Source organism: Mauremys reevesii, linkage group 4 (assembly GCF_016161935.1).
Source record: "Mauremys reevesii isolate NIE-2019 linkage group 4, ASM1616193v1, whole genome shotgun sequence".
NCBI lineage: Eukaryota > Metazoa > Chordata > Testudines > Geoemydidae > Mauremys > Mauremys reevesii.
Window position 1 is genome coordinate 22,079,737 of NC_052626.1, and position 14,221 is coordinate 22,093,957.

The 14,221-nt window shown below is 40.8% G+C and overlaps 2 protein-coding genes across 5 annotated transcripts in view; one reads left to right on the forward strand and one right to left on the reverse strand.

The window, feature by feature from the left end:
• Nucleotides 1–13,459, forward strand: part of LOC120403789 — a 37,944-nt gene extending 24,485 nt beyond the window's left edge. For 2 of the 3 annotated variants that reach the window (XR_005597730.1, XR_005597731.1), the window contains 2 exons: nt 1,351–1,490; nt 12,809–13,459. The gene's annotated coding sequence lies outside the window, so the exon portion shown is untranslated. The remainder of the gene's footprint in view (nt 1–1,350; nt 1,491–12,808) is intronic. The other variant, XM_039535445.1, reaches the window with a different exon arrangement.
• LOC120403790 (cytoplasmic dynein 1 heavy chain 1-like) overlaps nt 1–14,221 on the reverse strand; it is a 90,140-nt gene that overhangs the window by 5,830 nt on the left and 70,089 nt on the right. For both annotated transcript variants that reach the window (XM_039535446.1, XM_039535448.1), the window contains exons 58-75: nt 13,056–13,202; nt 12,817–12,967; nt 12,333–12,586; nt 11,978–12,112; nt 11,777–11,871; nt 11,457–11,631; nt 10,852–10,927; nt 9,083–9,243; nt 8,632–8,743; nt 8,095–8,155; nt 7,890–8,013; nt 7,263–7,376; nt 6,510–6,680; nt 6,042–6,259; nt 5,746–5,849; nt 5,092–5,306; nt 4,049–4,202; nt 1,328–1,470 (exon numbers count right to left, since the gene is read on the reverse strand). In XM_039535446.1, coding sequence (XP_039391380.1) covers nt 1,328–1,470; nt 4,049–4,202; nt 5,092–5,306; nt 5,746–5,849; nt 6,042–6,259; nt 6,510–6,680; nt 7,263–7,376; nt 7,890–8,013; nt 8,095–8,155; nt 8,632–8,743; nt 9,083–9,243; nt 10,852–10,927; nt 11,457–11,631; nt 11,777–11,871; nt 11,978–12,112; nt 12,333–12,586; nt 12,817–12,967; nt 13,056–13,202 — 2,610 coding nt within the window. The remainder of the gene's footprint in view (nt 1–1,327; nt 1,471–4,048; nt 4,203–5,091; nt 5,307–5,745; nt 5,850–6,041; nt 6,260–6,509; nt 6,681–7,262; nt 7,377–7,889; nt 8,014–8,094; nt 8,156–8,631; nt 8,744–9,082; nt 9,244–10,851; nt 10,928–11,456; nt 11,632–11,776; nt 11,872–11,977; nt 12,113–12,332; nt 12,587–12,816; nt 12,968–13,055; nt 13,203–14,221) is intronic.

Sequence of the window (14,221 nt, forward strand, 5' to 3'; positions counted from 1 at the left end):
GATGTCAGGCAATGTTTAGCTTTTTACAGATGAAGAAAGGAAACATTTAGTTTTGTCTCATCTGTTTCATATATGAACCAAACAAAGGGGCAAGCAGTCTCGTCACAGATGATCTCAAGGTGGATAACTTCCTATATCATGACAGCATATTAAGCAGATCAGACTGCGCCTCCTCAAAGGGCCCGGGCAACGGTGATGACATTTCCAAGTGATGCTCCTATATTAGGAATTTGTAGGGCTACTACTGGATCTTGTGTACATATGTTTAAAACCACTATGCCACTAATGTAAATCCAAATCAGATGAAAACTTTGAGGAGGTAATCCTGCACTCCTTGTTTAAACATACTCCAAGCCCCACCTCCTGCAAATACTGCTTGAGAGTCACCTACATGAAATTCATGGCTGCATCTACTTGAAGGAATTACAGTACAGGTAAGTAACTGTTTCTGTTCTTCTGGATGTGATGCAGACGTGTATTCCACAACTCACCCTCTGCATCGGAGTCTGTACTCTTGACATTGGGTGAAAAGGAAATGGAGAGAAGTTGCGGGGGGGTGCACCAACCTTATACAGTCACAGTAGAGGCTAGGGTCACAGGGTATGAGTGCTGCCCCTACATGTACTGCTAGTAAAAATTATTTGCTTTGGTGCTCTGGACACACACACACACACACCCCTCTACATGGAATACATGGCTGCATCATATTTTGAAGAACAACAGTTACGGAACAGTACGTAAGGCTATGTCTACACTACCACGGTAAGCTGACCTACGCTACGCAACTCCAGCTACGTGAATAATGTAGCTGGAGTCAACATACCTTAGGTCCGGTTCCCCCGCGGTGTAGACCCTGTGGTGTTGACAGCAGAAACTCTTCTGTCAACTTACCTTACTCTTCTTCTTGGGGGTAGAGTACAGGGGGTTGACTGGAGAGCGATCTGCTGTTGATTTGGTGGGTCTTTACTAGACCCGCTAAATCGACTGCCAGTGGATCGATCTCAGAGCGTCAATCCTGGCTGTAGTGTAGACATAGCCTAGCTGTTTTTTCCCATTGCAGCAACTATGCTGTGTGCATGATCTGTAGCTAGGGTTGGAAAATGGCAATTTTTAAACACAGGAAGTCATTCAGGAACACCATAATAGCACATTTGAAGGGGGTGTGTGTGTCCAGGTAAGATTTCTGATAAGCTCCTTCGCTAAAGCTTTTCAATACTTTTTACACTACCAGTTAGATATAAGCAGTTGCAGACTCCTGTAATGCTGATTTCTCAGAATTTCAGAAAAGCCTTTAATGAGAAGAGGCAATACAATGCAAGACCGATACCTTTAGTTCTTTTGCTCCACCAGAAGCAGCTGCCTGGGAAATATTCTGTAGTTGTTTAATGCGTTCACTGAAGTCAGACATCCACTGAATAACAGTCATGCCAGCAGGTACAGTGTAATGAGACCAGCTACGAGGCAGAATACCTAGAGAAGACGTATCCAAGGTAAGAGCTCTGTATGGGTATGATTCGGATTACACGTGATTTTCAAAAGCAATTTTACCCTTTCAGTGGCAGCCACTTTGCTATTACTGTGTTTTACAACAGATTTTTTTATACCACCAAGCACAATGGGGTTCTAACCTAACTGGGACCAGAGAGTACAAGTGTACACGAAGTGAAAGACAAACAGTTTCATGACATTATAGAAAGCTACTTAGCTTTCTAAAATGTGTTCTGCAGATCAATATTTAAACAGAAATTACTGTCTGACTTACAACTTACTAACAAATCCTGGAAGACATTCATCAGTAAATTCATTAGCATATGCATCAAGTTGCAACATGTGTCTCAGCTTATTTTAGAATTAAGCCATTGTGACATGGAAGACTCCAATTTTAAGGCGTTATTGCACAGGATACCACAACCTTTATCCTCAGGTCACAAGGCAAAGAATATTTTATTAATTCACTGTACAATAATTCTGCTTAAATCGGTATCTCGACCATCAGCGTATTCCACTGTATTGGTACAAAATGACCCCTTTTCATCATACGGCCAAATGTATGATCACAGAAAATGAGGCCAGGGTAACTTCTGGAGTTCCTCTGATCATTTTGTTACAAGTGAGTGCTTAAAGTTGGTTTACAGTCAATAACACCAGGTATGATGTTGCACTCCATATGTTTATGAGTGTGAATATAATGTAACTTTAATATGCTTTATGCAAAAGGTCTCTTGTAAAGTATTATTACAAAGCTTATAATCTACTGAGGGCAGGTCCATACGCACCGCGCGGGTCGACGCAGTGAGTTTGACTTCTCGGAGTTCGAACTATCGCGTCTGATCTAGACGCGATGGTTCAAATTCCGGAAGCGCTGTGGTCGACTCCGGAACTTCACCACCCACCCTGGGGGTGGTGGCGGTGGAGGCGGAGTTGGCCGCGAGTTCAACAGTTCGCCGCCGCCTCGGTCGTAAGTCAGTCGAACTAAGCTACGGTTCAGCCTTTCTATCACGCGCGTCGTAGAACTTGCTGACGGTTCACTCCCCCAGCCTAGTGTAGACCAGGCCTGAGTGTGTTCAACCTATTTGTATGTATCTATCATTCTGGTCTCTGAAGCTAGAAATATGAAGTATTACTCTGAAGTCCTATTGTAATTATGCAAAGTGTAGGCCATTAATGGTGGCTTGGAATCTTGATGGCTCCCATTGACTAGGACAACTGGTTGTGAATGGCTCTGTTTACTTGCAAACCTTCCTGGGGACATGCAGGCCAGCCCTGGAAGAATCTTATACCTGATGCTTTTCCGTTTAGAAGGAGGGGTGGGAACCCAGAGAGAGAGAAAAGATTCCCACCTTGGGCCAAAGCTGTAAAAGTGGGTAGAGGAGAAGAAGGGGGGCTGCCAGTCATGAGACATCCCCTAGGTACCACCTGAGATGGAACTAACAAGAATGGTATCAGAGGAAAGGATTGGGCCTAGACTAAGAAGGAGTCTAGTCTGTGAAAGAAGCTTATTGGACTGTCTTTGAGGGTGACATTTACCTGAATTCAGTTTCTTAATGTATTAGGCTTAGACTTACGTGTTTTGCTGTATTTTGCTTGGCAAGTTACTTTGTTTTGTCTGTTACTACTTGAAATCACTTAAATCCTACTTTTTATTCTTAATAAAATCATTTTTGTTTATTATTAAACTCAAAGTGATTAATACCTGGGGAGCAAACAGCTGTGCATCTCTCTCTATCAGTGTTATAGAGGACGGACAATTTATGAGTTTACCCTGTATAAGCTTTATACATAGTAAAACAGATTTATTTGGGGTTTGGATCGCATTGGGAACTGGGTGTCTAGGTGCTGGAGATAGGTGACCTGCTGAGCAGTTTTTGGTTAAAGTCTGCAGCTCTAGAGGAGGTGACCAGACCTGGGTCTGTGTTGCAGCAGGCTAGCATGTCTGGCTCAACAAGGCAGGGTTCTGGAGTCCAAAGCTGGCAGGGAAAACAGGCTCAGAGGTAATTCCAGCACATCAGGTGACAGTCCCAAGGGGGCCTCTGTGACCAAACCCATCACACCAGGCTCCGGCTGTTTGGTATCAAAAAGTAAGATTTTGCTGAGTTTGAAACAAACACTCTGTTTTAGTGCTGCCAACTCTTAATTTCTTTCCAACTCACACAACATAGATCTCTTACTTAAATCTCCAACTCCTGGATGGTAACATGAAAGTTTCATCGTTCATTTAAATAGTTTCTAGCTCCCACAGTTGCAGCACACGGTTAAAAACCACAATCCAAGTGAACCCCAAAGGCAAAAAACCTAGTATGACTTGAAAAAAAAATTCCATTTTTAAGCCAATCAATCTCATGCTTTCTGAATGCTTAGGTTGATAATACTGCAGTTCATATATGTCACAGGACCAACCTCACCATTTTGACTTTCAGAATTTTGTATTAGGCAAGAATAGTGCTGTTTCTTTTACCTGGTCAGTGCTGGAAATGAGACGACATCAACTGATGTAACGGGATTGCTGGGAAAGCATTTTAAAAAGAGAAGCCTGTTTGAAGTCACATACCTTTCACCAATTCGTTTATTAGTGTACGCAAGTAGTTGGTCTGTTTCTTCTTGCCTTCACAAACCTGAACCACATCTGCAAGATCCTGACGGACATCCTGAAGTAATTTGGCCCCCATTTTCACCTCTCTCTCAAAGAATCGGAACAACGGATCCTTATTTAAGCAAGAAAAGTGAGGAAACAACAAGATGAGCATCTTCTGGTCTGCAACACTGAAGAGCACTAGTTGTCTGCCTAAATCCCACATGTATCATCAGCTGTTAAGGCCTCACCATAATGTGGTTTTTACAATGCAGTCATTTCCTCCACCCACCCCAAAGACGCAGCTGCCTCACAGATGGTAGTTTAAAGGAACTGAAGCAAGAACTTCATTCCCTACTGACACCAACTGCAGGTGGCAACCACAGTGTGCAAGCTGCCTGCTGCAGTTTGTCCTGATTACTACAAATTCCTATTCCTTTCTGTATCTATGTCCAGAGCCCAAGTCCATAACATGATCTAAACCGAAAAGTTTAATATATAAATCCACGTCTGAATTATTCAACAACCTAGAAACTGAGACTTTCCATAAACTCTCTTGATTGTAAAACAACCTCTCTCATACTAGACCTCAGAGCTTTATGACTCCCCACTTCCAATTAGCAGAAGCCTCAGTATTAGCTACCACCCAGCTTTCCAATGAGTCCAACCAGTGATACTACCTTTGAGCCAACATACACTCTTCAGTTCACTTGAGTGATCAGACATGTGGTGCGTATGTTGCTGCACTTACAGCACCCCTGGTTTAGGAAGCAAGAGACTAAGAATAAAAACTCTTCTACATGATATCTTCCCAAGCAAATGGAAGTGTTACTCTGTCATAATTTCTTAAGCTGAATTGCAGCAAAGAAAAGGAAACAATGTCTTGTTTCAAAGTCTGCTATACTACTTGGATCCAGAGAGACCATTTTCAGGCTGCAATCGAGTTGGATACCTCACCCACATTTGCATAACTCCTGCTCTGTTACAGACCAAAATGTGTATTTAGAAATCTTAATAATCACCTTAATATTTTCCACTGTTCGTTTAAGATGTTTTAGAGTTTGTGGGATAAGATGGAACCAGTTGGAGGCTGTGGTGTGCAGTGTTCTCATCCAGGATGGACGCCCATCTGAAGTTGAATCTGTTCTTGCCTTCTTCTCAGTTTCTGCATAAGCTAGGTCATCCTCATCATCATCTAGCATCTGCATTTTCAGCATTTTACTGACCATGTCAAGACCTGAACCAAAGAATAAAAGGAAGCAAAGCCAAAAGAAAAAAAAGTGTTGAGATAAGGAAAGTTTTAAAGATGCATTAGTGCATTACATTTAACACTTCTGTGATTGCCACTTATTTAAAAATAATTCTAATGTATACTATTAAACATGAGTAACCTTCCTTAGAACTAGAACTAAAAGTCAGAGTCTCACTTGCATAGTATCTTCCTGTCTACCGATGAAATTCTAAACAAGTTACTTTCAACCTTAAGAATTCATAGACATTTATTAGTTATTTTGTGGAGGCTGATATAGGTAATACACATTGAGATACTTGTAACTTTACTATTTAGTGTTACTCAAAAAGACACTTGTGTCTCATCTATTTTAAGCATTTAAAATAAAAGAGTTTGAAGTTTACATAACCTGTAAGCACACAAAGAAGTCAAATACAAGTTTTACCCTGTGTGGTGAGAAGAACTTTTTCTGCATTGTTTGGTAAACCAAGCCAGGATGGGGTTTGTGTATCTGGCAGCAACTCAACCCATTGGACAAATTCTTCACGCCTGCAAGTGAAAGTTCTGGCAGTAAATTGAACTACGTTAATTATCCATAATCTCACACATTTTAATAGGCGACCAGGAATACACTGCATGGCTAAATACCAATGCCAAAAAATACAACTTAGAGTCCAGCTTCTCAGAAGGAAAGCAAGCTACTAAGGTGAGACAAACTGAAATTTGAGGCAGAAAAAATACCTGATTCCATCTGGCATCTGAATATCCTTATGTCCATCGACCTTGCAAGCCAGTTTGAATTCACTGTCAAAGCTCAAAGTGGTAAACAAACGCTCCAGGAAAGTGTTTAGCAGACGCTGATCAAATTCATTGTCAATGCGACCTCCATAAATAGACTGTGCCATCAATGTCTTCAGAGCAGACCAGGGGATCTTATCTGGTGAAATATTCTGGCGGCCCTGACAGTAAAGACAATTTAATTAGAATGTGAAGATTCCCCATAAAAATAGAGAAATCAAGTTTGGACAGTTTAATGAAAGCCAAAAATCAAACAAACAGTTTGATATTTTGTTTTGGATATTGCTTGCTTCCAACTAATCTTGTCAGTGTTTCAGATTAATCTGCCCTTCGTTGAACAGTAACCACAAGTAATCCAAATGTTACTTGGTATTTAAACCAAGATTATGAAAGAGCAAAAAATTCAATTACTTTTGCTGTATCATCCAGCCATGTATCTATTGTGTCGCAGGCAGATCTCAGATCAGATTCACCAAATTCATATTTCTTGGACCAGCCCAGGGGAGCATATCGCAAACGTTCTTGAATGATGGCATGGAACCAGGCAAGGAGGAAATATAAACGAGCACGTTCGTTTGGAGACTAGGATGGGAAAAAGAAAATGCATTATTTCTCCACACTAAAACCAAAGTGATCAGAATTTATTAAAAAAGAAACCTGGCTTACTACAGTGCTGGTGAATGTTTAGTAAACACAGTATCTCCAGGTTTTAATGTATCAGATCACAAAAAGCTTAGCAGATTGCTTCCTTACATGCCAGGCATGTTTTAATCAAGGTAAAGTGAAAGCCTCTGAAAAGCTGGTTGCTTTACAGTAATATCAAAAGGCAAAACAGTTTGATGTATGATAAACCAACTGAAAACTATGAACAGGGGCGGCTCTAGGATTTCCGCTGCCCCAAGCACGGTGGCACGCCACGGGGGGCGCTCTAGCAGTCGCCGGTCCGCTCCGCTCCTGACCCGTGGACGCGCGCAGGCGCTCCCTGGATGCACCGCGGGACGGGACCAGCGGCTGCTCCACAGGCATGGGAGCCTGGGGTGCCGCGCCGCGCGCGCGCGCGCGCTGGGGCTGGGGAGCCGCCCCCTCGACTGAAGTTAAAAAGAAACTTTCATAAACAGTTTTCAGTTTGAGTTCCCCATAACTACACAGAAACCATCACCTCACCTTGCATATTCTAGACACAGGAATACTACTGAATGTCCTCAGCATGTTTGCCTTTACACCAGGAGGAGGTTCAAACACAAAGATACGACCAGCATGTAGCAAATTCACCGGCACCTAGGACAGAAGAGCATCAACACAAGTTATATCCTGAGGAATGTGATATTTTGAACAAGTTTGTTAACCTACACTAAGTTTTTTATTGTAACAGAGTATCCTCCCTCTTGCAATAAAATGCTGAAACTACCAGCAGTATAGACTTACAACATGAGAATCATATACTTTAACGTGAATTAAGGACTAAGGGCCAATTCCTACTTTCTACTAAGAAAAGGAAAGGATGGGAAGATGTAGGCAGACTTTTCTTCCGTGCGTAAGCACGGAGACAGGATATTTACAAAGCACTTGACATTACTAGGAATGGGGTGAGCAATACCCTAGAAAGCACCAGGCAGGATTTTGGTGACATTTGTTCCTTCTCCTGCAGATGCATTCCAAAATGCACCCTTTCCCCTGTCAAATTAAGGCCATCATGGGGAATGCTGCCCTGGGTGGTGGGATTCTTGTAACAGTGGACATTGGAACAACATTACACACCACATGCTGTGCCAGTCGAAGCAAAACAGTTACCTTGGGATTTATCTCCATTGTAAGGAAAAGTCTGAAGCAAGCATGAGGTTGTAAAGAATGCAGCTTCTTCTCTAGCTGCATCAACCAACCAGGAGCCAGATGGACATTCTTTAACATCACCCACCTACAAGAATATGGTAACAGAACAGTAACTCACTTATGTTATTCACAGTTCTATTTATATAGAAAGAGGGACAGAACATACCTGCCAGATTTCACAGCTGTATTTATTGCCTTATCTGCTTGATTAAATCCTTCAGCAGAGCCTACAAGCAGAAGGTTATGGTTAGCTCTAGAAACTTAATTGGCTTAAATTATGTTTATATGAGGTGGTAAGTAGTAAGACAAACATGATCATTGCCTGGAACAATTTGCTTTTTTTAAATTAGTAAATGTTAATTTCACCATGCACACACACACACAAAGATGAACACTTTTTTTTTAATCAATAATAAAAACGTACAGACAGGCAAACAAGAAAAATGCTGCTTGAAGACAGATTTAAGGATATTTACTTTGTATATTTTGACAAATGATGTTGACAATCTGTGTTTATGGTGATAAAGCTTTAGCTGTTTGAATATCAAGGTCTGTCATTAAATAAATTGTCTCCCCCCCATGATTTCCCTCCACTGAAAGTTTTAAACCTTTAAGTGTTCTTAAACCAAACATCAGTATCTGTCAAAAATTATTAAAAAATGAAAGTCAAGTTCTGCCAAACCTAACTATAATGTATTCTTACCTATAGCAATAGAGGTAATCTGTGTGTTTTGTTCAGCTGCAAGATCTTCAACATGGCCACTGGCATCATAGCCAGGTACAGAACACATCAGTACAGGAGTATTAGGTTTCACCTATAATCCAAGATGTTTAAACAAAATATTCACAATTACCATAAGAATAAACCATATTGATAATTATGCACCTCCCCTAAATCTGCAGGGGAAGATCAATTCCCTTCATCCCTTATGCTACTGTACTAACTGTGTTCAGCATAGCTGGTAAGTTGCGTTATACTGCAATAGTTTTAGCTAAAAAGGATCCTAGCAATACTGTTCTCTCAGTGCTGAAGCCCATAATGGACACCCATTAGCTCAAACTGAGGCAGAGCAGTCTGATGTGCCACCACCACCAGAGATTTATGCCCTCAATACAATGTCATGTTTTAAAGTATTTTCATTCTTGTTATTTACCTCAGTATTTACAATGTGTGTCAGATCTAATGGCTGCTCCATGATAGACATAAAGGATTCGCCAAGGTTTGCTGAAACAAAGGCATGTGCCATGGCCAGCAGACGATCTGGACGGAATGCCTGGATCAAGAGTAAACGATGAATGGCCTGCCCAATGGGTGCTAAAATGAGAAAAGAAGAGAGTGTGTTATTGTTCCTGAAGCTTAACAGGTCATAACTCAACATTTTGATATTTCCTTCCCAATTCTTGAACTGTGTTAATCAAATAATTAAAGAAAGAAAGAAAAGACTTAGCAAAACAACTACAGCTTTTAAAGACGGAGATGCAAGTTGCTAAATGCAGTACTCTAAATTGAAATTCACATAATGGTAATTGCTGTTAATCTGACAATCAAAACTAACTCTGTCCCAAGAAGGTTATCTTAAACTGACCTAGGCATATCTATCAATGTGACCATTAGGCTTACACACAGTACTCTTTTCAGGTTGTAGGCTCTTCAGTGTCTAGTACAACAGTACTCTAATTTGATTAGCGCCTTTGGATGCTTCCACAATGAGTTCATACACAGACTCTAAAGCCTATAAAAAAGTGTTACCATGAAGTCTCTAGAGATTTCAACAAAGAAAAATGCTTTCCGGCAGCATCTGCAACTAAAGTGTTGCAATACTGTGTAATACATAACACATGAAGAATGCTAGACTATTAAGGCAAATAACTAAGCTGTTATTTCTAATAAATTTTTAGCTTGACAGTATCCCTTGTTAAGATTTTGTCCAGGTCTACTGACTGTTTAGCCATCATTTGAAACCTATATGCTCCAGTGATAAAAACACTAAGGGAAACTAGTGTAGTTTATCTTATGCAAATTCTGATCCCCTAGCCAAAGAGTTTTACAGGAGCTACTAAAAGTGAGCTTAAAATACTCCCTTTAGAAAAAAAAAGTTGGTTAGTAACGATTTATAGCAATCAGACAGCTGTGTCAAAGAAAGGCTATTTATAATGAGCCTATTTCAAATGAATTTTGCATGCAAGTGCTGTCCCATGTGATCTTACAGATGGGAAAGACTAAGCAAAAGAGTGGCAGTTTTCTTTTAACTTTTCGCCAATCCAGAGCTTTTGTTTCTTTCTAGGCACCTACAAATATCTACACTTAGCATGAATTGTTTTAGTTTCAGTTAATACAGAAGCTGAGGCGGGGGGGAAGAGGTAGCAAGGAGCAGGAGACCAGGCAAGGTCAGGAGACATGTAACAAGAGCCTTTTACAGAGCAATGTTACAGAGCGCTGAGTTAGACCAGGCTGGCAATGACCAAAAGGCACAGATGCCCATTCAATGGTCTATGTACAGTGGATTGTAGGGTAGTTTGTTCCTGTTGCAGGGCACCACACTGACTACACTGGAACCAATTTTAACAGTGTTTTGAAGAGACTACTGAAATTTGGCTCTTACTTACGTTTGCAAGCAAACTGCACTCACATAAACATTCTGATACCAAGTAACTGACATCTCTTTGTGGGCAGCCTGAGGGGGATAACAAGACAATGCCCCATCCTGGAGCAAAGACCACATGGTAGGGTAGAGTCAGGGACAGGCTGCACAGTCATTACTCAGGCTGCGATTGTTTTGTGGCTTGAAGACTTCCATTTTCAATCTATCAGACTTGCAGTTTTCATAATGCTAAGTTCTAAGACTTCAATTAAGGTCTATTCTAGTCAAGACTTTAATTGGTAGCAAGGCAATTGCCAGGGTAAGAGTGCAACTGAACTTACTTGCAGGTTTTTCTTCAGACCAAATGTATGGCACCGTCTGCTCTGGTGAACTGCTATCCAACCAGATACAGAATTGCTGTATTGAAAGAAATATGAATTATGATGCATTGTACATGACACTTAGGAGTCCATTCCAGCTGCAAGAGCTTCAGATCAAGGACTTTCTATACACATATGGATACAGAGCCTACCATTATAAGGTCTTGATACTGACCAGGGGTGTTTACTGCAGCAAAATCCCCAACCAAAACTAAAAACATCTTAAGCAGACTATCCAGTATATTGCATGTTACTGAAGTAAAATAAAACCCAATGCTTGAAACTCTATACTAGTTTCTACAGAGAGAGGGAGACTGATCCATGGGGTAAGGGCACCCAGGTTAGAATCCCTGCTCAAAGTTTTCCTGTGTAAACCTGGCAAGCCACTTAGTCTGCGGCTTGGTTCCCAATTGTAAAATGGGAACAGCACTTCCCTACCTCATAGGAGTGTTGTGAGGTTAGCTACATTGTGAGGCACTCATACTATAGCAATGGGGGCCATGCAAGTACCCAACGTAGGTCTAACCTAATTTAGTGCAGTGACAGTGCTTAACCAGGATACTTGCCTCATCAGCTTGAACCTTAGAAACCAGGTCCTTAAACTCAGGAAGGCAGCTCAATCTCATCATAGCTTCTATTTGTTCTGTTGAAAGTCCACTGATCTTTGGAAGAGATGCTGTGCTGAGTACAATTTCTTTTCCTCTTAAGAAATGTTGGAATTCTGCATCATATGTAGGCTCCCTTAAATTAAAAGTAGAGTAGATTTTAGCCAAGTATCTGTCTTCAACTGAAGTAGTGGCTAACCTTAAGGCACCATATACAAAGCTTTCATGTATGTAAATGGGAAAACTGAGACATCTCAAAAAGCAAAGATTCAAATATTTACCCAATTGTGCCTTTCAGTTTAATTCTGGCCAACAGCATAGCAAAGGTTATGTGATCCTGATGTAGCATGCCAAGAGCTACTCTATTGAAAGCCACCTATCGAAACAAAATGTAATTGGTTAGTTGTATTATAAAGAGCCTTAATCAGATTTCCACAGGACAAGAACCTTTGCTAAGTACAATGTCTAGGAAAATACTGAACCTGGAAGAGGTCTTTTGTGATGATTGCGACACGCTGGGTATGATCTGTAATTCCCTTCAAATTTGGGTTTTCATACAAGACATTATGGTAGATGTCCAAGAAAAACTGGAGAGAATACTGGTATAAGAAGTGTATCTAAAGAGGAAAAAAAATTATATATATAACATTTTTTTTTGTATATGAGTTTAGAACTTAAGGCCCTACTGTTTGACAAACACTGAGGTTATTGCAATTCATGATGTACTTATGTAGTCATAACTGGAATTTAAACAGTACAGCATAACTTTAAAAAAATGTTAAGAATAATTAATATTTCTGGTGAGAGAAAGGGATTAAATTTGGTTCTTTATCTAACCTGTTTCAGTGACTCCATTGTGAAGTAGATACTACTGCATGCTGTAGAAAGTGGCAGATACTGCTGAGATACAGCCTCCACTTCTTGCATGACAATATCAGTCTCTTCTACTTTTCTGGTGACCTCTGCTGCTTCCTTCTTTAGGTTCTCCAAAGTAGTTATGATTGTGTCATCATCTAAAATATGTCCCTTCACTTCATTGAGAGCTTGTAGCAGAGATTTTTCTAACTGCCGCAAACGCAGTTGGAATTCACCTTAAGTAAAACAAATTGAGATCTGCGATCACATGCATTGCATATAACCTATACAAACATATTCTATACAGTTTGCCATATCTCCTGTATGCTTTGAAACAGAATGTTCCAAAATATCTCATTCCTCAACTATAAAAAGAATAGCTGTATATTAGTAAGAGAGTGACTGTCAAGTTTATTCTCTGACTAATTAGGACTCATTTTTATTGTTTGATTTTTCAGAAACATACCTTGAAGTTTAAGGAGGTCAGAACGTTTTTCATCAACATCTGGTCTTTCAGCTTTCAGGACCTCATTCAGACACTGGTTCTGTAAACTACTGCGAGTTACTGTGAAATTGACAAACGTAACACGAGAGCAGAGATCCGGGGGAAATTCAATCTATCAAAATAAATATCAGGATCATTTTCTTGGCTTAATATGTGTTCTGCCCTGCTGAAAGCTAAACAAATTCATAAGTGTTCCTTACTGTTGGATCTCTGGTGGAGAGGAAGATGACAAAGGACGGTGACAAGTCAATATCTTGGTCTCCCAGGGTAATAAGCACTCGACCGCCAGTTCTCCGGACTTCACGATTCAGCACAGGATTCAGAACTGGATCATAGCTCTCCACATCCTAAACAGCAGTACAGTTGTGAGAGTAATCAACAGAACAGTAGCTAAACGGACCTGTGCTGGAACAAGCTTGAATAAAGTTTGATCTGGATCTCAGTTTTTCCCTTGCATGGGAAAAGGTCTAGTAGTAATCCACATGAAGATTTGGTCATGTGGGTAACTACTGTTATTCCAATGTTATTCCCCATACAATAAGCTAATTTTTAGGATCGAGTACTATTCAGACATTTTGGATGATGGATTACATACCTAAGTAACGTTTCCAGTTTGGATTTCTTAATTTTGCTGTTTTCATTGTGTAGATATCAGATTAGAACTAGCACCAAGAAGCCCCAATCAGAAGTGGTGCTCCCACTGCTACAAATATTGGACCTAAATCCTGCATCAAAGAGCTCACAGTTTAAGAGCACAAGCAATAAGAGAGTGATGGAGACTGACACCTTTGGAAAGTAAATTAATAATCTGTGCTTCAGTTTTACCATCTGTGCTATAGGGATAATATATTCTTATTTCTTAAGGCAGGGGTGGCCAACCTGAGCCTGAGAAGGAGCCAGAATTTATCAATGTACATTTCCAAAGAGCGACACTAATATGTCGCAGCCCCCCCATCAGTTCTCCCATCCACTGGCAGCCCTGCTGATCAGCACCTCCCCCTTCCTCCCAATCAGCTGTGTGGGGCGGGGGAGTGAGGGCACTGGGCAGAGTGGTGGCAGGGGTTGAGCAGCAAGCACCCCCTGGCACATTGGCACCTGTAGCTCCAGTCCCGGAGTCGGTGCCTACACAAGGAGCCGCATATTAACTTCTGAAGAGCCACATGTGGCTCCGGAGCCACAGGTTGGCCACCCGTCTTAAAGTATTGTGAGGTGCTCAGATACTACAGAAATGGGTGCCATCTCTAGACAGATGTACTTTTTTTTTTTAATATAGACATGCATACATTTGCATCTCTTTTTGTATTTTCATCAAGCCAATCTGGCTTCTCATATCTGCTCCAACCCGGATATTTCAACACTGACTATT